This window comes from Anomalospiza imberbis, chromosome 4, assembly GCF_031753505.1.
Source record: "Anomalospiza imberbis isolate Cuckoo-Finch-1a 21T00152 chromosome 4, ASM3175350v1, whole genome shotgun sequence".
In the NCBI taxonomy this organism is placed as follows: domain Eukaryota; kingdom Metazoa; phylum Chordata; class Aves; order Passeriformes; family Viduidae; genus Anomalospiza; species Anomalospiza imberbis.
Window position 1 is genome coordinate 66008997 of NC_089684.1, and position 25398 is coordinate 66034394.

The 25398-nt window shown below is 37.3% G+C and overlaps 2 protein-coding genes across 13 annotated transcripts in view; one reads left to right on the forward strand and one right to left on the reverse strand.

Moving 5' to 3' along the window:
* On the forward strand, positions 1-21307 carry NSUN7 (NOP2/Sun RNA methyltransferase family member 7). The gene is given in 15 exon segments (XM_068189213.1): positions 1-103; positions 3803-4162; positions 4601-4659; positions 6029-6161; positions 7325-7481; positions 8741-8924; positions 10491-10698; positions 11303-11405; positions 11407-11444; positions 11992-12093; positions 12608-12725; positions 15942-15980; positions 15982-16057; positions 18109-18673; positions 18774-21307. Coding segments are annotated over 14 exon segments (2241 nt in total). The 5' UTR covers positions 1-103; positions 3803-3849; the 3' UTR covers positions 18920-21307.
* The window catches only part of APBB2 (amyloid beta precursor protein binding family B member 2), a 168391-nt gene continuing 164157 nt past the window's right edge, over positions 21165-25398 (reverse strand). For all 12 annotated transcript variants that reach the window (XM_068188940.1, XM_068188946.1, XM_068188938.1 and 9 more), the window contains one exon: positions 21165-25385. In XM_068188940.1, the coding sequence (XP_068045041.1) occupies positions 25218-25385 (168 nt within the window). In that variant the 3' untranslated portion in view covers positions 21165-25217. The remainder of the gene's footprint in view (positions 25386-25398) is intronic.

Genomic DNA, 25398 nt, shown 5'->3' on the forward strand with positions numbered 1-25398 from the left:
CTGCCCGGCCCGGCATGGGGCGATCCCTGCCCGGCACGGGCCCGGGGGCGGTGCCCGCAGCCCCGCCCGTAGCGCCCCGAGGGAGCCGCAGGAGCCCGGCCAGGTACGAGCGCCGCGGCCCCTGCCCAGGCCAAGGGCAGTGGCGCTGCCCGCTGCCCGCTTGGGGAAGCTGGTTGCGTTTCAGGGCCTTTCCGGGCAGCGTTTCAATGAACGAACGCTTTGCCTGATTTTACCAAGAAATAGCTGCTTTCCTCCACCCCCGCCAGTGTGCTTGTCCTGGGAGTCGAGTTCAGCTGTTTCTTGTAAATGGAGCGCAGGAGGGGAATGGTGCGGTGGCTGACTTGTTTCCATGACTCTCTCTGGTGTTCGCTGCCCTCCAGCTTGGCTGGAGCTGGGGACAGCAGAGGCTTTGAAGCACAGTGTCAGTCGCAGCGATGGCAGGAAGCAGATGCCGCCATGTGTCCCCACAGAGTTAGTGAGACGAAAACCACGGTGTATCTACGGCTGTCAAGGATTTTCGGTTTGTTGGTGTGTGAGCAGCCACGTCCATGGCCGCGTACCCGCTTCTCACGGGGCCCCCGTTAATGTGAATCGGAACTGGCTGGTCAGGCTGCTTGCTGTACCTGGTACAACACAAGTGCCAACACAAGTGGGGCTGTTTTCTCTTTATCTCTGTGAAAAATGCATATTTTATGATTGGCTTTTCGCAAATATTAAATTGAATACTATATGTATTATGGTATATTGATTAGAAGTGCTGTATTAACATTTTAATAGTATGGTATATGTAGTTTTGTAGTTAAAATAGAACCTATGTATGTGGGGGTTTTTTTTACTAACTCAAGCAAGAGATGAGATAATGAAGAAACTCTTCACACAGAGATGACAGTGATGGGGGCCCATAAAGAATTACTGCCTCCTTATCGGAAAAGACAAACATTCTTCCACCTTCTCTCCGTCCTTATGGAACCACCAGGATTAAGGGGAAGAAGTTGACAAAAACCAGAAAAGTTCTTAATTTGCAAGGAATTTATGCATCATGTATGAGATGTATGAATATGCAACAGGCTACTGCTTTTAAAGATTATTCCTTTGTTCACAAGGCATGCTTATCGGGCTTAAGTGCCCGAGAGCATCCGGACGTCTGTAATTCTTTGCTTTTTATTGTCTTGTAATTGTCCTAACTCTAAATTTTCATTACTCTAATTGTATTACTATTTTTATAACCATTTTATTATTATTAAACTTTTAAAATTTTAAAAAACAAGTGATTGGCGTTTATAACAATCTCTTTTCCTTATTTGTAGAGGCTACTGAAGGTGGTAACTGAAGAAATGGGAAGAATACACTTACTGGTATATAAACTAAAGAATTAGTGATTTTTATGGGGATGTGTGTGTGTGTGTGAATCACTTACTATGCCGTGCAATGAATAAATGTCATAATTCTGTCTGCTTGAGTTTAGTAAGTCAAAGCTGGAGATATCCTTCAAGCCATTCTGGTTTTGGAGACCTTGGGATCTTGATTGTTTTTTTTTCCCTGTCAACTGAGCAGTCTGCTTCAGATCCACAAAGAAAAGCAGGATCTTTTCTCCCTTGTCTGGGAAGCTCTTCTTCCCAGATGAGCTTTGTATTAATCCTGCTTGGTGTCCTCTGCTTGGCACAGCGTTCAGTAAATCATACTGTGATTTACAGTGTTGCAAACATGCAATGTGTCTGCACAGGGCAGAACACTAGCATTTCATCTTTATTAGGATGACATTTGTCTTTTGGGAAAGTATATTCATCAAATCATCCTGATAGCAGTGTGTATTGTGGCTCAGCAAAAATGGCTTTGGCAGAGAAGTCACAAAGAGTAATTGGGAGCTCTACAACTCTTCAAAGTCCTTACACCATAGACATAGTTCACTTGCTGCATATTCTAAAATGGAATATTTACATTCACTTGGACAAGACATACGAGTTTCAGGTCTCTGAGATGGTGCCAATGTTTCTGTGAGATATATGTTTGCTGGTCAAAATAGTGTAAAATATCATGAAAGTATTTATTTTTTTTTCCTTTCTAAGCACAAGTATTTTAATTTGGTTTAGGTGATCTGGCGCTTCATTCTAGTGGAGAATAGGGCTTTCTTTTGATAGCACTGCTTGTTCTGTTTCAATATGGCTTCATAAAACATGTTTGCTCCATGGATCCATTACTGCTGCATCTAATGGGGATGTTGGAGCAAAACTCCTGCTAGAATAAACTGTTCGTCTGAGGCCTCTGGAAAGTAACAGTAAGAGTTGCTTCTGCAGGGCTTGCAGTTCTCAGTTTTGGAGAGCAAATTGTGAGGAAGGAGAATGAGATGTGTCCTCCTCCAGATAAGTTGCCAGAATTCAGGAAGCCATGCTGGTCCGTTATGTGGAGCATGCTGGGCTGGTCAGACACTGACCTGTGCTGGTCTTGGAGAGGGGAGAGATGGGCTGAGTGTCACCCATGTTTGGGAAAGGGACTTTGAATGGAGGAGTGCTGGCTCAGCATGGAGCATTTCATGGCTGCCTGCTAGAGAGGCAACAGTTTGTGTCCCTCCCCTTGCCCCTCCAACTCTGTGTGCTGCCATCCTCCATTGCCATCCTCCATTGCCACTATGGTTTTTTGTGATGGGGGCCGGGAAAGGAGATGCTAGGGAGTGCAGGGAAAAAGCTGGAGAATTGTAATGAACTAAATCATGTAGCAAAAAAGAAGATGCCTTCCATTTCATCAGAATAGCACCTTCTTTTCTTGACTTTTAAACTGGCACCCTCCCCACCAAATTCTGCTATTTTGTGCTGTTAATCCTAAAATACTCAGAATTCTTTGGCAGCAGTAAATCCATGCCTAGCTTATTGTGCTATAGCTACCAAATTCCTCATAGTTCTTTTGTATTATTCTTTCCTAGGCAGGAAGACTAGTTAGACTAGATCTTTGTTCTGAGTTTAAATTTGTTTTGGCTTAACCCATTTCTGAAGTTAATATGACTTCTGCATCTCCAGGCATTATCATAAATGCATGTTATAACAACCAGAGCAAGTAGGGTAAATCCAATACTTTAGGTATGTTTTATGTGGAACTTTAGAATATTTTTGCATGCAACTAACTCTGTGACTTTTTCATTTTCTTGAAGCCTTATTCCACCTCTGGGAAAGGTAGTTTTTATATATGTTAATGTAAGATGTGTAGAAAATTTAAGAAATGCACATGGGCTTAGAGGGAGTTGGATAATACCTCTAGAGAGTTTCAGAATGGACTTCCTGCATTTTAAATTGTGCTTAGGTAATACATTAAATACATCAACATTTAGGTGATCTTTGTTTTCCACTTTTAAGAATAGATATGCAGTTTAGTAGAGTTCACTGCAGCTCTTTTCAAGATGGTTCTTTGGAAGACATGATGTCTGCTTTGAAATTTTGGTGCCTTTTTTATTAAAGGAGAATTCCTAGTAAGAGGTGCTATTCTGCCTGCAATAATAATGGTTCTTATTGGACACAGAGAATCAGATCTGTGTGTATACTCCGTAAAGGACTGGTGATTGTAAAGCACTAGCCTTTTTGAAACAAGTAACCAGTCTTTGCATGTGCATTGGTGAAAACAAATAATGTAAGAAAACCCTCATAAATACTTCTCTATGATGTGTAAGATGATAGATGTATAGAAATACAGATGATACACATATATATGTATTTGCAAGATTAGAGCCTGAAAATTGAAAACCCTAAAAGGAAGGGAAAAGTGTATTCTAGTGAAAGAAAATTTCATTATTCAGTACAAACTTTGTTTTTTGCAGAGGCAGCAGGATTGTGACTTGCACTTTCACAGTCAGCAACTGGAAACATGCCAGATTCTGAAAGTAATTTGGTGTCTTCACATGTGGATATTATAAATGGTACTTCAGTCTTGAGTGAAATGAAAATTTCGAATGAAAAGGGATCTGTTAAAAAAAGAGCAGTGACTCAGATTGGGAAGAATGGCTATCCTGACTCCATATACATAAATGCAGCTAAGATTTTTCAAGGCATTCGTACTGAAAAGAGTACGGGTAGAATCCTGGTGCGGTATGGCGACAACTCCGAATCTCCCATGGTGGCTTTTAAAGGTGAGCATTCCAGGCGTGTATCTTATGAACTGGCTTTCAATGCTCTAAAATGTAAGTACAAAACTTACCCAGGAATTGCTAACAGAAACGATGCAGCAGAGAAAACATGGAAAAAGAAATGTTCCATGTCTGCCTGACAGCAGAGATCTAGGGAATTTTTTGTTAAACTTCAGGTTTAACAATTTCACAGAATATTCTGAATTGGAAGTCACCTACAAGGATCATCAAGAATGGCCCATAAGGGGATTGAATCCACAACCTTGGTGGTTGCTCTGACCAACTGAGCTCATCTCAGTGGTTCTTTTCAGATCCAAATTATGGATGTAATTTATACAATTTTTCATGTAAATGAATTACATAGGGTTGTTACTGTTGGTAATTGAATTTGCCCTCAATTTTCATGATGTTTAAGATTACAATTTAGTGACTTACTTCCATAGAATCTTCTAGAGAGTGGCATAACTTGTCAACATTTTCTTCTTTTTACAGATCAAGATCTTCTTGAAGAAATACTGTTAGATAGTAAGGTTTACCCATGCTACTCAATAGTAAGTGAACATTTTTGTGAGGCATTTTCGTTTTCTGTGTTGTTGTAATTAGTGCCTTTTCTGAGGATTCTAAAATGTTCTTCAAAACATTGTTTTGAATTCTAAAATGTTCTTCCTGTGTTGTTTTGAACTACATGGCAGCCTTAGACTGAAATATTGCTGACCTTTTTACATAGTTGTCTAAAGCATCCATCTCCAAAGCCTGTTGTGGGATTCTGTTGTAACTGATTGCTGGAAGTCAAAACCTTCAAAGAAAGAAGATGGGAGAGCGAGCCATGAACTTCACTGCGGCATAGTACTTGCTTGGTGATATTGTCCATGTCCATGTGCTTTCCTTCCCAGCTGTATCCCCTTGTGAGCAGGGGAAAAGAATGTTTCCTTCCAATCCTTGGGAGTTGGAAAACATGGAGTGATAAAAACAGACAAAAATGCATTGACCCCATGGTTCATTTGCTGGGCAAACAGTACTGTGTACAAATATTATACTGGCAAAACTGGGCCAGTTTACTCTCTCAACATGCTTTCCTGCTTTAATATGGAAAGAAATTCTAAAGCTGGCAGAATATTCTGCTGTTCCTTCCAGTTTTGTCTTTGATGCCTTTGAAAATTGCAGGATAAACTTGAGCTGATACAGTTTGTGGAGGTTGATATGAGCAGGCAAATGATATAGCAACATTATCTTTGGCTTGTTTTTGTAAGGAAGTAAGACTTTCATGCTAACATCTTGTGTTTGGTGGTATTTCCCAAATAACTTGAGTTTTTTAACTAATTTTGGTCATATTTGGGAGAAGGTCAGTATTTGAGAAGGCATAGTAACTGTAAGAATTTCATGTAAAGAGGCAGACAGGAATAAATTAAATGCAGAAATTATTGTCCTTAAGCAGGAGATGCTCCCTGGTTTAAACATTTAGACAGAGAAAGGAGGTTTTTTATGTATCCCACGAGCAGAAGGGTTATTATCACTGAGTGTATTGGATGCTACATATGGAAGAATCGCACAAGAGAGGAATTGATAGATGAGAAGTTTTTGTTAGCTTAGCTATTTAACAAATTATTAAGAGAAAATAATTTCAAAGTTTCAGTTCTGATAACGTTGGAAGTTAAGATACAGTATTTTATCTGTGTGCATGGAGAATATTTTTAATTTTGATAATCTAAACAACTTGTAAGTTTTGTATTTGAGTTTAAAAAAAATTTAAAAAGTGTTTTATTAACTCTTCACAAGTAATTACTTTCATACTCTTGCAAGTAAGCATTTAAGGGTTTTTAATGCCTTTTGCATGGAAGACTGCTGTTTGATATGGATCTTTTTGCAGAAATAAGGCATGCATTGGGTCACTTCCTCTATCCAGTTGCTTTTCTCTTGTAGCCAGATGAGTTAACCAGCTTGCTTGTTGTGATGCTTTATGACCTACAAGACCGAAAGTTTCAAAAAAGAAAGATTTTTGCTGAAGAGGAACCTGTAGCAGAAGTTCAGGAAATAGGGCATTATTTACACAGGTATATGTGCAAAGAGCTATTTTTTTTGTTTATATAGATCAGCAAAAATGAAGATTTGTATAATTAACGCCTTTTAAAAGTAATTATTAAACCTGTCTTCACCTTAAAATTTTGTGGGCTTTTTTTAAATGAGAGACTAGTTTAGAGGCAAACATTCATATTTATATAGTTATGAAAAATACAGATAAGAAACCACCCTCATATTGTGGATTGTTTTGCAGACATCTTTTCTTATATTGGCATTGTTGAAACTTTTATACAGTTCTAGGAAGGAAATTAAATATTCAGTAAATATTCATAAATGCTAGTGTAATAGAATCAAGAGGTCATGGAATGGAATAATATTTATCTATTTAGCAGTACTTCTACCATGAAGATTTGTTAAATATTTATTATTTTAAATAATTAGAACAAAAAACAGGGTGCATAAACATTTGAATATTTATTATCTCTTCCACCAAAATACAAACAACATTTTGTTTAACTAAAAAGGCATTTATTAGACAAAATTGTGTTGCTGCTGGATTTAGAATGGCCCAAAAAGTCCATGAATCTCTTAAGTGCAAGGTATTTCTGGAGGGCAGTAAGTAAGATAACTGAAGTAGTTCACCAGCAATTTTTATTTATTTTGAATTATCATGTCTCAGGAATAAGCATGAAGCTTGTGGGAAGAAAAGACTGGAAATATTATCTCAGACGTTTTCATGTAATAATAATGAAAGTGACTCCTGGTTGCCATCATACTTATATTGTTTTTGTACATGCTTAGGGGCCAGCTTTCATCAAATGCTCGTTCTGCACATGTATGTATTTACATATTCAAACATGCAAATACATCTGATGGTTGTATTCCACACATTGCAGTTCCAAAACATATTGAGATTATTTTTTAGCTGTCTGAGAAAATGGATGTATTTGAGGGTCCCCTGCTATAATTGCAGTCCTGCCTGATTTAAATAAAATAATCTTAGCTATTCACTACCACCTTGCATCTGCTGTTGTCTGGGGTAGAAAATGTTCTGTAACTGTATTTTCTATTGCAGCTTGCAGAAGAACGTGTCCCTTTTGGATTTGGTTTGTGAGCAAGAGGGTTAGGGTTTTGTAACAGAAATGTTGCATGCTAACAGCTGATGAAAACATTCATAAAACTTACTAAACTTGTGACTCTTTTGTAAGACCAAACTGGCAGCTGCATTAGCACGATGTCGCATCAAATATGATGCTCTTTCAGTTGAATACTTTGTACCAGAAACCATATCGAAGCAGGAAAAAAGGACTTCTGCTTTACCTGTCTGTTTTTGGATAAACACATTTAAAATCAGGTAAGGTCTTTAAAGTATCATCTGATATTGATGTTTTTGCATATGAAGCGATGTAGTTTGTTACATACTTGTTTTAGAATTTCCAGATTATATTTTTACCATTTGTTAAAAATTCTTACAGGAAAATTATGCGTAGTGCAGTGCCATTGTGTTATATATTTTTTGTAGTTTTTATCTATTGCATTAGTGGTATTTATACACTGTTTTGAAACAGTTCTTCTTACTGTTCTGTTGCTTGTGTGGGTCTTTCACCAAATTGATGAGGAAATAAAATTAGAAAAAACATATGGGTGAGTTAACTTGGTGACAGAAAATAAGAGAAAATGTCTTTAAAAGCAGGTGTATTAGTGTGAACCATAATATTGGCAAAGGGTGTTAAAACACAATACTTTACAATACAATACTGCTGTTTATTCTGTAAGGATATTGTAGACTTGAAATTAGAATGCATATTTTAAAATCTTTATATTCTTTATAAATCTTTATATTCTAATGTCCCCAGTTCTGTACTGATACATGAACCATACCAGATTATCCTGTTATCTGTTTTGTTAGACAGGTAATCCATTTTATAACATTTTCAAGAATTTTGTTTTACTGCTTTTGTCTTGGACCAGTGTTGTTCAGTGCTTAGGTTATAGGCTCTTCAAGATAATGTACCTTATTTCAGGTGTGACTTCAGAACTCTTAAATAGGAAATAAATAAAAACTGCTCCTTTCATCCCATGTTTAATGTACTGAATAAACTCATGGCACTGTCTGAAATAACATTTCAACAAACATCTCTTGCTATATATACCTTTAAATCTTTATGATATTTGAATTGCTAACCTCAGCAGTTATGCCTTCATTACATTTACACAAGGATTCTTTCAGTGTCAGCCATTGAAATTATTGGTGAGTTGGGCTAGATTGAAAGCAATTGAAAGAACTAAAGCATTCCAGCAGTAAATTTACTACAGCCTCTCCTGAGCACATGGGCATTTCTGTTTTGATGCTTTGAATCATCCTCTGGAGATACATACCTCTTTTTAAATTAATTGTATCAGACTTATTAATTTAAGTGTTTCAAACCAGAACTTACGTGCCTAAAGGAGAGTAAGTTTCCCTCCTGCATTAGACAGTATGCATTTTATACCTATATATGTATGCATATATATAAACACACACAATAGAAGAAAAAAATTCTTATAATCAGTGTAAACTATGTTGCTTAAGTAACTCTTGTATATTTAATGGTCAGAATTGTATGTTAACAGCCTTGAAGATGTTATCAGAGATTTGGAGATGAAGGGATTCACAAAGGTTGAATCTGTGTCAGACTTTGACTATTACACGTGTGCTGTGGACCAACATTGCCATGATGTATTGGTTTTTCCTTCCTCTCTTAGAGAAGAACTGCTTAATTTAGATCTTTTTGCAGATTGCAAACTCTTACTGCAGGTGAGTTGATGTTCAGCCTTGAGTCAGATGATCCACAAATAATAAAATAATTGAAATAATTGCTTTGCTTTAGAAAGAGGTTGTGTATTGTGTGACTGTTGTATTAAATCAGTCAGGCAAACTCTCATAAGGTTTTGGACATTTGTAATAATTAGGTTACAAACTGATCCACTTACTAAACTTAGCATACAAATGTGAATGCTTAATTGATAGCTGCAATTAAGTTAGTAGAATGTTTTAAATTTAATCTTAGAACTGTTGAACTAAGTATAAAAAGTGATCAAAAAGAGGCAGTCTCACTTCTGAAAATGTGAGGAAAGTTTCAATATAAGTCCATATGCTTTCCTGCAGTTAGTAGATAGTGGTATGCTATTGTAATATTTCTTTCTCTTCAAATACGTGTTTATAATGGAATGATCACACTTTGTATTTTGTGCAGTGTGGTTCCTTGATCTCCATAACCCCCACTGGTCTTTTTCCTGACTTGCCATTGTTAGACTCCCCAGTAAAGTTTGGTTGGAGGTTTCTGTTCCAGAGTAGTGGTTTGCAGTAACCATGCAACATAACCATGAATTACCTGAACTATCTGATGATTCTTGAGTGCCTAGCAGAAGCATTTCAACCAGCATTTTCACTAGATATCTGCAAACTTCAGCCTCAAAATTTATTGCTCAACTTAAAAAGTGACTCAGTATTCAATATTCCATTTCAATGTGTAGATTTTCAATACAATACTTAGAGAAAAGAACTATAGATGACAGCCCTCTAGGTAATGGGAACAAATTCTGAGTGTAACTACTTAAAAATATTCAAAATGAGTAAATAAAACTGTCAAAACTTCCATCTCTGTGGTGGGGTGGATGGTGCTTGAATGCTGTGTGTACATAGGCAATTATGTGAATTTAAAGGCTTAGCACTTTCTTTTTCCCTTTCCATTTATCGTCAGTTTGTCAGATTTGGTGCAAGACCTGGTATCTGTGGTCAGTATCTTCACTTCTTGCCTTTTTAAGTAATTTGATAAAAGTTTTCTCTTAATCACCAATGGTACAAGAGCATTTACTCTTGTGGAGCTGTCTCTGTTTTCTGCATTCCAGTGAGCCTCTGTTGTTTGAATTTCGGCTAAATCTTGATCTTTGATCTACAAGGGCAACATTTTTCCTGTAATTATCATCAAGAGCTATGTGAATAGTTTTGCATTTCTCTGTTAAGCTGCCTCAGAGGATGAATTCTACCTGAATCATGGCCAAAGTTTGTCTTTTCTGGAAAAAGTTGTTAATAGGAGTTCCTCCTTATGAGGATGATATGTACTTTATTTTCACCTATAGATGCGATGCTTTTTCATGTATTATTTAAAGTTATTAAAATTTATTGAGTGACTGCTTGGTTTTGTAATTTATTTAATTCTGTATTAGCAGATATCCAGATATCCCTGATTAGTTTTTTCCCTCCCTTCTTTCCATTTCCTATGAAAACAATGGAAGACTTTCCTAATTTGGAGAAGAAGGTTGGCATTTACAGAAACCAAGATAGTTGATCATACCTAATTTTTATGTCATTGTTTTGTAGGATAAGTCTCGCAGCCTTGCTGTACACTCTGCACAGGCGCTGTTGAGTGAAGGTCGTGACATTATAATGGCTCACGTAGGCTCCCATCTGACCATTGCCCATATGTCAGTGCTGACAAATGACAGCAGCTCCAGAATTTTTGTTTGTGGTGTGAAATCTTCGTCAAAAGAAGAACTGAGGAACAGTTTCAGTCACATGGGATGTAAAAGTAGGTACTAAAACAGTTGGTATTGAAGAAGTATTGTAATACAGTGATACAGTTTGTGATGTCTGTAAATATTGACTAATTCTATCAGAACTCAGAGATCCCCTCTTTGGAGGCTTGGGGATGGCAGTAAGAACTTTTTGGTCACAAGGTGGGCTGATAGCTCTTCAGCTACAGTCAAGTTAATTGCAGTCTAACCATATCATAGATGCAAGCTCCAGAAATATTGGTGTTTTCCTTAGAAGTACCTACTGCGTAGCAGTTGTTGTAGCTGGTAGTGGGGAACTTTTGGTGTTCTGGCTGTTGCTTTCAGTCTGATTTCCAGCTACTTGAGAGTGTTAATCCAAAACACATGCACTTGTCCAGTTTACCTGGATGACACTGTCAGGACAGAATGCAGCAAGACTGCAACCCCATTAAGTGTCTTTTCAGTGGAAGATACAGCCCTTCAATCTGTTTGAAATCCATAGGCCATACTCTGGAGAATCTGAATCTAGCAGGCTTTAGCTCTGTTGAATTCTATGTAATACCACAGTCTCTTCACCTCTATCACCTGTGGGCAGGCATACTTGCAGTCTATAAGTGTTGAGTTTTCCTTGTTTTTCAGATATTTGGTTGTTACATGAAGACTTTACTGAGCTTCAACCAACAGACTCAAGATTTGAAAAGGCAAAAGTTATTTTGCTGCTACCACAATGCTCTGGACTGGGTTGGCAATCCAATGGAGCTTATTTTAAGTGAACACAGAGGTAACTTTTGATACAGTATCTAGCTCATGCTTTCTGGTAGAAATATATTTAAGTATTGTGGTCTAGACTGTGCAGGTGCTTCCGTAAATTGTATAATTGTATTAAAGAAACCTTCCTTATTTTAATTACTATAAAATATATAAATTGATTTGCACAATTCTGTGACTGCTTCAGGTTGATAGTATGAAAGTTTGAGGGTGATTCTGGGGAGCAGAGTGTGTATAGCTTTTTTTTAAGTAAAAAGAATATAGGCAGAACATTTATTTTAAGATACCAACATGTATATAATTTTCTATTTGATTACACTCCTTTATTGACTGTTTGTATTAGTTCTTTCAGTACAATTTTCCTTAACTAGAAGCAAGTAAGAGACACAGGTAATTACAGGTAAAGAAGTAAAGCAAATAAATCAGGCACTCCTTGGTATTCTAATTTGTAAAACCTGCCTTCCCACTGCACCAGTAATAACCAGGTCTGCTTCTGCAAACAGCTGAATTTTCAGACACTAATACAAATTGCAAGACTAAATTTACTACTCTGCTTTTAGATGCAGGATTGCTACGAGACCTTTTCCAAGGATTTGTGTCTGAGGATAAACTCTGTATTCTTGCTGAGAGGCAGCTTAACGAGTTGATTCATGCGCTGAAATGTGAGTGTGCTAGTTTCTCAATTTCTGGGAAGACTTTGGGATATCAATTCCATTGTATTATCACCATTATCTAGTATAGTTAAAAATGCACAAATTACTCTCTTAATTAAGAATAAGCATGTAACCAAACCTCCTGAACAATGATTTCCTCCATTCTGAAGGTGTTCCTGTGTCCTAGTGTCCACCAGATATTAATATAATACTCTTCAGTATTGTGTAGAGAACTGGTTTATGGCTTAGTTATACTCTGCTTTAGAAATCCTGCAAATGTAGTCTCCCTCCATCTGCATGCTGCCACTTTTTTCCTCTCTCCTTTGGTAGCTGTATGAAAAGACTGGAGACAGCTTTGACTTTGTGCTGAAATCTTCAAATATTTGAAAATATTTGAATTACTTAAAAACACTAGAGACCAAGAGGTAAAGGAGACATAATTTTTATGATGCTTTAAATCCTTACCAAACCACTGTCAGTATGAAGAATCTGAAGAGTAAAAAAGTTGTGTTTTGTTTTGTAGTTAACAAAGTACAAGGTATTGTTTACTGCACTTGCTCAATTTACCCAGAAGAAAATGAACTTGTAGTGAGAAAAGCACTGGAATCTGGAGTGGAGGGAGATAAAGTACGACCATATAGGTACAGAATGAGCAGTTTTATTTGTGGAAAAATTAAAGTATGACTTTAAATTGTAGCATAATTCTTATCCTAGACTGATATGTATCTTGCATTAAATTGAAATAGCTTTTGCTGCCTGTCCTGCCATTCTTTCTGTTTATGAGATTACTTAGCAGTATTCTATTGACTTTCTCTTCTAATATTTTTGTTCATCTGAAATTAAGATGGGAGGAAAAGCATCACTGGTTGGAAATAACATTCTTCGGATAGAGCTATTGCTATTATTGTATTAGTATTCAGAGAATGAAACTAACTTACTAGCATGCTCCCAGCTTCTGAGGTAGAATGATCAATTTCAAAGGAAAAAGAAATTAAATTGTAAGAATCATACAGAAGAATAAGAACCCTTTGCTGTAGGATTGCTCTTTGCTGTATTCAGATGAATGACTTGTGGGAAGGACAGGTTACAGTAAGAGATCATCCTGTGCAATCATGGAAAATACAAATATATATGAAAAAAGTATGTACGCTGTACACTTCATATGTAGTTATAACCTGTCAGCTGTCACCCCTGTCAGCCAGAGGAATTGTTAAAAGACTGATGGGTACTTTCCGGATTTTCCTTTCAGTCACATAAATGCAAACAGTTGGCACTTGCACATGGATACAATAGTGGATTACAGGATGCAGGTTTAAAAGAGTTTATGTTGTAAAAAGCACAGAAGAGTAATACTATATTTTTAGATTGTATATTACCTTAGTTAATAATCTGGTTATCAAAGGGAAAGGCGCTGTGGCTCAAGATATTCAGTGTAACTAAATTTTGCATGATTAAAATGGTAAATATTAACTGGGGCCAGTTCAAAGAATGTTTAAAAGTTGTATGTTATTCATAAGACACAGTGCAACAAAGTGCATCTTTCTTCAAATTCACTGATAGAAAACAGCAGCCTGCTTGATTTTTTTTACAGCAAGTGGGATGAAATGAGGGTATGTCTTGCCGATGATGGTGTGCCAGATCAAAAGCATTTATGGGCTCTTGCTTGTGTTTTCTTTTGGAATTTGAAATTTTCTGGAGTCTGTCATGTTCTCTGTGCAGCTATTACTCTATGGGGAGAACTTAGGAGACCTTGGAATGTAATGGTCTCTATTGAATATAAATAATATGTAAATTAATAACATATAAAATAATTTTTATTTTAAAAAAAGTTCCTGGAGCTTTAATTATTTTTTTAAAAAATCCCCCTCATGTAAAACACCTCTCTCCCCACAAAGCCAAGCCAAAATCTGTTTACTGTTTTGCAGAAGCATCATGAATGTTGTCAAACCACCAAATCATATTACACTTTCAAAAAGACAATCTTGGATGGTAAGAAAAGGACAATAAAATGACAGTAGGATTTTTTCAGACCTGAGCAAATTTCTGACTGATGATTGATTGGACTTCATGAATGACAATTTCAGATTCAGTTTCTCCTTCACTGTCATGCTGTATCTTGGATGTTTCGTCATAGTCCTTGCTACAATAAAGCTGCTGGTAATCAGCACAAACAGAGCAGTAATAGAATGCCATAAATAAAATATACTGAGTGATTATGCTTAAGATGAAAGCTCAAGCCATTTAAGATGCATGTACTACTTAACAAAAATTCCTTTTACACTTTTCTTAGAATCAATTAGAGAACTTATTTGACTAAAACAGTGCAGTATAGAATGAAAGGCTGTTGCAGAGTTACTAGCCCCCACACTCACAGTAGTATCTTTGAGAGACAAGTCCTAATAAAACATGTTGTATGATCATCAAAGATCTACTGAATATTAATTCCATTTTCCAAGAAAATTGAGGGCTTCCAGGAAGCTCTTACAACATTTTTGGTTATGTGCATTTTATCTTTTGGAATTACTCTGCAGTGCTGAAATGGTGCCAGACAAAATAAGGCTCTGTTGGAGTTTGGGGTCACACAGCTGGTCTTAGGGCTGTGCAGTTTTAAGGGTGATTTCAAACATGTTTGCACAGGTTAAGCTGAACTTACCTTCAGGATATGACAGTTTACAGCAACAGCTTTACCTAAAGTAAGGGTACCCGTGGCAAACAGGTGTGTATAGAGTAGTCTAAACCACTTGTGCATTTTGCTTTGCCTATCAAATTTGAATTAATTTCTGCATCATTTTTCAGGGTCATTGAAGGGATTTCTGGTGAACAGTAACTTGTATACATCAATAAAAGATTACCACTGGGTTTTGTTGTTTTCCATTGAATAAGCTTATCTAAAATCAAAAATCTGTGTCATAAGACGTAAGGGTTTTATTTAGTAATGTGAGGAGGATTTGTGCCTTGTAGCCTGTTTTATCAAATTCCAAGGAACATAGAAAAAAAATCCTGATCATGGTAAGAACTTGGAAACAAAAGTTTTGCAGGCTTCCCATTAAAAGTGAACTAGCCAGCCAAATCAGGATATTGCTTTCAAATACTGAATACATTTCTCTGTAACCAACTTTGAATAAAGCTCTTGTCACCAGAGGGTTAGAGGGGCATTAAGGAGTAGGACTCTATCTTACAGTCCTCAGTGAAGAGGAGGGGGCTATAATTACAAAAGGACATTTTGATAGTGTTTTTCTGTACTGAGACAGCTTAGTACTAGTTTGCCAGCCTTATGAGCCAAGTCCTTGAGACTGCTTTATAACAACCAGGAATTTCTGGAATTCAAGGAGAACAGGAAAAGAGGCTAGTTCTTCCCTCCCTAGTGATGCACTGTAAAATTGGAGAAAAAGCTCTCAATTAGAACAAATAGCAAATTTTCCTGTCTTAAGATTTTTAGCTTAGATAGGTATTTTTTTATTATTATTATTACTACTTAAAGTTAACACCTCTACAATTTCTGCAAGCTCCTTAGTGTTTTCAGACCATTCCCCAACTTCACGGACAACCTGATAACTCAATAATTGCACACATGAGAAAGAACATGGTTTTTCATTGTTATATGACGTATTTATTATCTGGTAATAAATATACTTAATAATTGGGAAAAGAAAAGGAATTACTGAAAAAAAAATAGAAAAACCCCACTTAATTCTAAAAAGATGAATTCTCATGCATTTCTTGAATTTCAGTTTTTAAAAATTATGATAAAGCTATGTTACTGAAAGACATAATTTGAAAATTACTCAATGTATCCTTGTTTATTTCCTTTTATATTCTTAAATATTATTTTCTGGTCTTCCATTTCTTTTTTACAGGCTTATTCCTTCTATTTTTTCTACTTGCTGCGATTCAGTCTTCCACTGAAATGTTTTTCAAAATGGAGCCATCAGAAATTTCCAGTGGTTATTTCCTAGCTATTCTAGAGAGAGAGGTAAGCTATGAAAATAACCATTTAAATCACTTCATAGAAGATGATAACTGCAGCTTTCCACAGAAGAATAAACAAAATTGAATATTTGAAATAAAATTCCTGGCTGCTTTTTAGTTGTCTTAAGACCAAAAGACAGGTGAGCCGTTGAAATGTGCCACTTCTTGGGTTTTATACTGAGCACAGGTTTAAAAGACGTGCCTGTTCTTCTGGAGCTTGTGATCAGAGCAGACCCTTGATCCAAGTTAGTGCCAGCAAGATCTAGAGGAAATATATTGCTGTCATCACACTTTGGAATGAAATACAGAGCTTGATTAGACTCAGGATAAATGGTATCTAGTAAATGTGTTTGTTATATGTGTCACCAAGATTTTCCTGTATCCAAGCAGCCAAAATCTTAATCCCTATGGGTGACACTATTATAATTTGAATTAAATAGGTATGAAAATGCTTCCTTTCCAAACGAAGGCATATGCAAATCTAGCTTGAAAGGCAGGGCGCTTTTGCTGAGTAAACTGAAAAGTCTTGGCATTATTCCTGAGGAAAGGCCTTAAAGGGCTAGTTTGCATCTCTGAGCATCAACATTTTCCTCTTGTCTCTAAGAGAAACACACATTTTTTCCATCAAAAGTGGAAGGGCTGTGGGGAAGAACTAATCACAATTTCATTGCAGATTAAAGATAGGAGATTTTACTTGGTTATTTGTACCATTTTCTGTCATATTACAATTACAGTGCTTGAAAGAAGCTGGCCTCTTGGGGGAAGTTAGATTTTATTAAAAGTAAGAGAATAACATATGAAAAGCCTTTCAAGTTACCTATTATTGAGCTTTTTCTTTACAATATTAAATATTTTTAACTTGATCTGAGTTTCAGTTAATCATGCTATGTGCATCTCTCAACCATATTGTCTCTATCCAGAGAAACAAACACTTTTGTTGCAGGTAGTTAATTCAAGTAATTTTTTTGGGTCAAATTCTAATAGAAAAAAGCAATTGCTCCAATGGCCAATTTTTAGGTGATTCAGCAAATGAACATTTTCCACAAAGGAGAAAACAGGTACTTACAATTTAAACTGAAATTCCTTGTTTACAGAAACGTTCTTCTTAGATAGTTGTAAACAGTTTCTCCCCCATAGTTTCTCGTTATATACTTGGATGTTGACCTGGTTCCTAGTTTGAGAGTTCCTTACTTACATATTATGAGCAAGAACTTTCATTACTGTGAAAATTATCCGTATTTAATGTTACTGAAATTTCTGTATTTTCTGATACACACACACACAAAATTGTTCTTACAGGCACATTACAGACCAGGTCAGTGTGGGAGTGTGTTGGTTTTGGCTGGGGTGGAGTTAATTTTCCTCACAATGACTGGTGTGGACCTGTGTTCTGGATTTGTGCTGAACACAGGGTTGACAACATACAAAAAGTTTTGTTATTGCTGAGCAGGACTTACACAGAGCCAGGGCCTTTTCTGTTTTTCATACTGCCACACTGGTGAGGGGACTGGGGCTCTGTGGGAGGCTGTGAGGTGACACAGCCAGGACAGGTGACCCAAACTGACCAAAGGGATATCCCAGACCATGTGAGATCATGCTCACTGTATAAAGTGGGAAGAAGGAGGAGGAAGGGAGGACTTTTGCAGTAATGGCACTGGTCTTCCCAGGGAACCAGAGTCTTTATCTTAACCCAGGAGTTCCCTAGCTTTACTCTTCCAGTTCCTTCCCTGATCCTGTTGGTGGGGGAGTGAGCAAGCGGCTGTGTGGGGCTTGGCAACCAGCTGGGGTTAAACACACGTCAGACACACATTACAGAGCCCAGAACTGAGTTTCCCCTCTTTGGGTCAGTAGAGAAGAAAGCCTCTGAAGAGCAAATGCTCCAGTACCTCTTTACACAAGTCAAGTTCTTACTTTTGTGAATAAATAGTTTGGTTAGCATTTATCACACATGACTTGAGTCCTTCTGCTAGATTCTGCTCTTTTTCTCATGGAGTAAATTCTGAGAAGCTCTGTACTGGGGCTTCTATTCATTGTTGTTTTCTGTGAAATTTTCAGAATTATACTTCTAAAAAAGTGTCTGCTAAAGACATTTTGGCTTCTGCTGCAGCAAAAGCTCTACTAGATGGCATTGTTGAAGAAAAACTAAAAGAAGAGGTGAAAAAGCAGAAAGTAAAACAACGTAGACGTAAGGTTACTGCTAGTGATACTAAGCCAAAAGCTGCAAAACTCCTTCACCACCATACTAGAGCTAATGTTAAGGCTGAAGTTCCTGTGTCTAAAGCAACCAATAAGATACAAGAAAAGCATGTGTGCCCAAAAAAAACAACCAGTAAGATACAAGAAAAACATGTGTGCCCCACAAAAGCAGCCAGTGACACACCACAAAAGACTGTGCATGGGAAGAAAGCTGCCAGTAACACACCACAGAAGACTGTGCATGGGAAGAAAGCTGCCAGTAACACACCACAGAAGACTGTGCATGGGAAGAAAGCTGCCAGTAACATTCAACAAATGAATGTGCACCAGACAAAAGCAGCCAGTAACATATTCATGCCTAAAGCAGCCAGTAACATATCCATGCCTAAAGCAGCCAGTAACATATCCATGCCTAAAGCAGCCAGTAACACAGAGCAAAAGAACATTCCCCGAACAGACAGTCGTGTTGAGCTGAAGAAATCTGCAAACCCTGACTGACACACAGTCCCACTGAACTTGCACAGAAAGTACATCTCATCTGTCACCTCTGGGCAAGGTGTATGAGAGACAGACACCTGCTCAAAAGGCATGTGCAGAGCAGAACAGGGTTGTACTGAAGTCCCTGACAATCACTTTGCCTTCACTGATAACACCATATGAAAGGTTGTAATGAAACAAACCCAGGGTATAAACTTAACGTTGCTTTCATGGCCAGAGTACAGCATCCAACTGGTTGGATATTTACACCACCCTGGTCAAAAATGGTCAAGCCAACTTGGCTGTATGAACCTTCAGACTCTGGCCTCCCTTTGTAAAGAAAGTAAAGATTCCTGTATATTAATCAACAGTCTTAAATTACAGTATATATTTATGCAAGGATAATCTGGCCTTGGGAAGGATATATTATGTGCTACGTATATAGAAACATCCATGTTAGATAGTAACTTTTCATCCAGTAATCACACTTTAAGTGAATGGAGCTGCCTAAGGCTGATAGACTGTTGGGGGAAGTGAGGTCAAAAAACTATAGACTCTTGCTATACACTTTGAAGTGACAAGTTAAATCATACACTCAACCCCTCACTGTATCTAAACCTGTACAGGTAATCAGTTTCATATTGATGTTTTTAAAGTGAGACTGAAATTTTTTAAGTGGCTTTTCATTACAAGCGCTAGATACCATTTTTGTGAGTTTCCACTTTTCCATGGAAAACAAGCCTTGTATTTCTAAAACTAGATGTGAATTTTTGTACAGGAAACTGGCCAAGTACATTGAAACCCATGCATAGGCTTTCTAAAATGTGTTGTCTTGGTTTCTTCTTAAGTGTTCATTGAAATAAATAACAGTGAAAAATAGATCAAATATTCTCATGTTAAAAACACTGAATTGTCATCATAATGTCACATCAGACTATGTCATGGTTCATAACTGCTTTTTATCTATTTCTTAACATAAACAGTTCTTAGTTGAAAAGAGCTGCTACTGTCAAAGTAACATTTTTGTAAATGTTACCGCTAGTCAGCTGAATAATGACTGGGCAGAGTAGCTGTATTTGTAAACAGCTGTGGGCTTCTAAGCTGCTCCCTTTTGCTAGCAAAGATAAAATAACTGTAAAATATCTACAACTGTCTTGTAATCTGAGTAGAAGATAAAAGGAGGCACCGAGGTACTTTTAACAATAAATCTGATTTGTATCTAGAACTTGTAAAAATGAAAGAGATAGCACAATAATACAGAAAGACAAAGGTATCTGTGGCCCAGAAATTTTCCTCTAGGCAACCTTGTGGATACTTGGGAAGAGTGTTGCCAGGAGCATCAGCACTATAGTGTGGAACTTAGCCCATTTGACATACAGGTCTGGATTTAGAGAAAATGTTATTACATCTCTATTTTGTCTTCACCCACACCAGTCAGTGTCACTGGATCAGCAGCACCTTTTTAAGAAAGGATGTGAATGGTATTGCCCCAGCAGTGTAGACAGCTGGCTCTTGTTCATCTGATAAATATCCTTGCTTCACTGAATCAGTGAAAATTTCTTTCAGCATTTTAATCTGAGCCAGCTGTCCTGTACTATACATCCCTCACCTTCTGCATATTCCTGTGAGCAATCCATGCTCCTTACCTGTTCCAGTAACACAGTGAACTCTACTCTTATTTCTGAACAAACTTGTAAGGATAGATTTAGACCTGTACACATGCCATGTGTAGAACCAGAAAAAAAAACCATATTTTATTTCAAAACCATCTAGAAGGAGGAGAGATTCTGCATATTGGATGGAAGGAATGGACACTATAGAGATTTTTTTTCCAATATGGTTGTTAAATGCTTAAAATAATAGATTCTGCAGTTAAAGAATGTTTTTTTAAATCAAGATCTGTATCATTCATTATTAAAGGTAAAATTACTTGTAAAACAACATACATGTGTCTAATAACAGAATTTCTGGGCTACTTTCGTAATATGTGTCATGATGTCCCACACTTGGCCTCATCTTGCTTTCAAGAATTTGCATTTTTGACATAGTATAGAGGTTAAACCAGTCAAAATCTTGATGTCTTACCAAGAATATCAGAGAGTGAATATTTCAACTGCAGGTCAGCAGCTTACTTTGTAAGCATGGAACATCACATGGTGGCAAATCTGGGACTGACTTCAGATAGCTTGTAGGTAGATACCTGTAACAGTCAATGACTTTTTACAGTAAAACTGTATTTTATGTAACTACTTTTCTGTAATCTAGTTGTTTATTTGTAATTTTCAACTAGAAACTGTTGATTCAGCTTTTCAGATACAAAAACCCTCATAATACTGCTATTGCCTCTAAACCACCAGTATGTTTTTCCCTTCCCTCAACCACTAATTTGAACAAAATAATTTTGCAGTTTCATGGAGCAGTAACAGTTGAGACAATCACTTTATGCAGCTAAATTTATTCTCAGAACAGATTACATTTAAATATGGAGAAGTGGTCAACAGCAGGGAAAATTGTCCTTTTTGTTGTCAGTCATGTACTTCTATGTAAGACTGGGCTCTGCTAATAAACAGTGGTGTGTTTCCTTCTGTCTTACTGCTGTAAAATTGAACCAGCATGGGCTGAGGGGACAGCACACGTTGTGGCAATGTGTTAATTAACATGCCCAAGAAAGGAGTAATGCATTTGGGAGTAATGCTGAAATGCTGAGCCCATACTGGCTCTTGAAATGAGAATGTTATCTTTTCCATGGGTGATGTACTAACACTTTTAGATTCCATGGTAAGTGATCTATGAAATGCCTGATAAAATTAAGAAATGTAGAACCCTTAGTGACAGCACTGGTGTGAGCTATTAGGTACTTCACAACTTTTGTTCCTCTGCCACTGAAGGGCATAATATTTCTGTAGGTACAGGTGACTCTGCACAGGAAGTGTATCACTAAACCTCATTTTACTGTGAATGGATTCTGTGCTGTTCCTATGCTGTTTTTGTTATTCCCAGTTAGCCACCCTGTAGGTGGCCTCCATAGCCTTGCATCTCCCACACCTCCTTGCTCCCCTGTAAATGAAACAGTAAGTGGCTTAAATAAAACCTACAGCCAGCACTACAGATTTCAAAAGAAAGGCTTTTATCTATTAGTCATTGACTGTGAATATAAACCTCCTTGCTTCTGCAAGGGAGCCTGTTAATGACATGACTGACTGACATGTGATACCTCTAACTTACTACTTGCATTGAAAAAAATTACGAAGTTAGCTTTGCTTTACATGATTCTTCTACAGACTTCAATAAAAATGTGACTACAAATAATTACAAAGCCTGCCTTTTTTTAGGCAACCTATAGTATACAGAGTGGAGAATGTTACAAGAGCACATCCAGTAAAGACAATACATCAACATAATAAAGCAGGATATTTCAGTAAAAATAGAATAAATAAAATAAAAATATTTTAAGCTGTATTTAACAGGTTAAGTTAGAATATGGCATCAGACATACAAGGCATAGTGAACATGGCTGCCGGCCTACAGAATGACTAGGTATTATAAAAAATGCATAGATAACTGAAGGGTTGCTATAACATCAAGTAGAACAGTTGCAGTTGCTCAAACACACACACACACACACACACACTCCATACATACTTTTTTGGCCATGGTAAAAAGAGTGTCTGAATATATTGTGAAACAAAAGATAATAGGCTTTGTTATATTAGGCTCTGATTCTGCAAACACCTGGTGTATATTAAATCTTTTGGAGAACAAGGAGCTCTACTGAAGCAGAAAGGCCACATATAGTCAAATCATCAAGTACACTACTTAAATATTTGCAAAATGAACAGCATTTTGTTAACAGACATAAACCTCTTAAAACATACACTGGCGAGTGATGTACAGCTTTTCAAATACCTTTCTGTCTTCTCCTCCGCCCTGCCTGCAGTTGCACACATTGCTAATGAAAGCTAACCAGATGTTCCTAGCCTTGACAACATGGATGTAGAACCTTTACACTGCTGTTTGCTAAGTGTGGTTCAGTTAAAGAGAGTCTGGATCTCTCTTTTAACACTAGTTAATCAGCACTGTGCAGATGCAGTGACAAAATTTAATTGTACTGTTTAAAACTAATTCACTGCTGTACAACAGTTGCCAATCCCAAATCACGACAGGAATGTCAGCAGGAACTTTAAAAAGACACCATCAAAGTATTTAATTTAGAATAAATTAAAATGTGACTCACTAGCACAATGACGAACAAGGAAACTTTTATCTCTTAAATTCACAATCCTACCTAAGGGTACCTGTTAGCCACCACAGTCTGAGAGCAGTCATCCCTGGAAACATTCAACATCAGGTTGGATGGGCAACTTTGTCTGGTGAAAAGTGCCCCCCGATAGGGGACTGGAATGAGATGACCTTTGAGGTCTCTTCCAAACCAAACAGTTCTGTGATTCTCTGATAGGAAGTGAGTTTTACACTGCTCCTAACAGAGGTGACTGGGATCAGTAATGGAAACTATAGAAGCTATATGCAAGCTGCCATCCCCATGCTTTGTGATCTGGCTCTGTGGTCAGTTCAACCACAGGTGCTGCTAAAGGGGGTGGGTTTGCTTGCACCCCTCTCCTCCAGCTCTCCCTGTGTACTCAGCATAAGCAGCTTCTCCAGCTGTACAGGCAATAGAGGTGGTGCAAAGGAGGTGGCAAGAGCGTGAGCCTTGAGGGGGGAAACAGTTGCTTCAGTGCCTGAGGTGCAGAATCGTGGACATGAAGAGATCTGAGATCCGTAGAGGATCAGCTCTTCAGAGGATATTGTAGAAAGCTAAATTTAATTACAATAGTTGCATAGCCAGCCTTCACCTGACACTTGCTCATATATCACACTGAGTTTAGTAATGATTTTCCTGCATTTTTCAGTGCAGAAATTTCTTGGATCATCATTATTTTCCTGTTGTGTTCCTAAGTTACTTTGCCAGGTGTGGTCATTAATTTCTTTGAACAAGGAAATAAAAAAGAAAATAGTTTGTTTATAACAGTCTCTTGTATATTAAAATAAAAAAAGAGTTATTGTAACAAGAACTTTGCTAGGGCTCCTTTAGCATTGGAGTATCACAAAATTTGCAGAGCTTGGGAGAACCTAGCTATAGAAGGAGGCAAAACATTTTTAACACTAGTTAAATATACTTAATGCTTCATTTCCAAAATCTGTACCAATCTGCAGGTTTAGACAGAAGATGACAAAGGGAGACACTGAAGATGCATGACTGCATTTCAAAATCAGCCTGAGGTACAATTTCGAGGGCAATGCTGGGCTGATTGGTGAGGGTCTGCAAGTGTGTAAAGCAAATCAATTAGATGAAGTCTTTGGAGCAAAAGCAGTGAAATCCAATTGTACTACCTGAAACACTATCCTGTTAAAAAAGAACTCTCTACTTATTTTGTTACAAGGACATTAAAAGTAAAATAAATTTCATGAAGTTTTGTAAATAACAAGAAATATAATTGTTCTTCTTCTGGCATGCTAAGTATTCAGCAACAAACTCTTGAGGGAAAGGGAGAATTATGCAACCAGACACTGAACTGAACATTTCATCAAACACTTGTATAGAAAAGGTATGGCATAGTCTAGTCTATATAACAGTTGTAAGAGAAAAAAATCACTAACTACTTCTTATTCCTGATTGGTTTGAGCCCTTCATTAAATAAACTATTTTTGATGAATTAAGGATAGATTTAGGAGAATAAATTTAACAGCCAGCAGTTGAATTTGTATGTTTAAAGCTGAAAAGCTTCAGTGGATCACCCTGCAACTCAATTACTGAAAATGCTTCTGGATTTTTCATCATTGGTTTGGTTTTAAACAAAATTCTTCTGTAAGACCATAATGTGTAACCGGAAGATGACATAATGACACTATGCTTCAAAAACACGTCAGGGAGGTGTTAAAGTAGTTGCTAGACCAATGCTGACAATTTAAAACTAACAGGTGCAGTTCTGTAAAAAATAAAACTTGGTATTTAATCTACAGTAATTAAATGGTAGGTGATACTTGATACCTATTCCAGTGTTGAAAACAGAGCAAAGTGCTGTAGGATTTAAGATTGGTTTATGACAAATCCAGCTCAAGAAGGTGAAACTTTTAACTCAGGCATCATTCACTCCAAGGACTTTAGCATGAGTTCACTGGGAGGGACGTGGCCATATTCTCTTTTTTTGTGTGAGTTTAGGTAATGTTCGTGTATTTACAATCAAACAGACCTTCCATTGCCCATGATGTAACTCACTGACAGCAAAAAAATTATTCATGCTTCTTTTCATATCACACGATGGTGGCAAGAACGAGAGAACATGCTTGTCTAACATTGTTTTGATAGGGGTAAATTCTCTGAAGAGAAAGGATCAGCAACTGAAATGGAAGGTCAGACATCATCCGTTCATTTTCCTTAGTGTAGCTACTGCTGTCTTCAGTCAAATGGTGGGAGAATCTTCTCTCTTAAGCAGCTATGGCATGTCAGTGACCGGACGTTTCTGTTTCAAAGTGTCAATGAGAGACAAGACTCCTTTTTTTACGTTAGTTGTAACTCTTCTGGTCACCGAATCTACAGGCGGCGGGGGCGGACGAACTTTCTGTGAAGGAGGTCTGGCTACTAAGCACTTCTGATACCGTAACTGCAACAAAGCA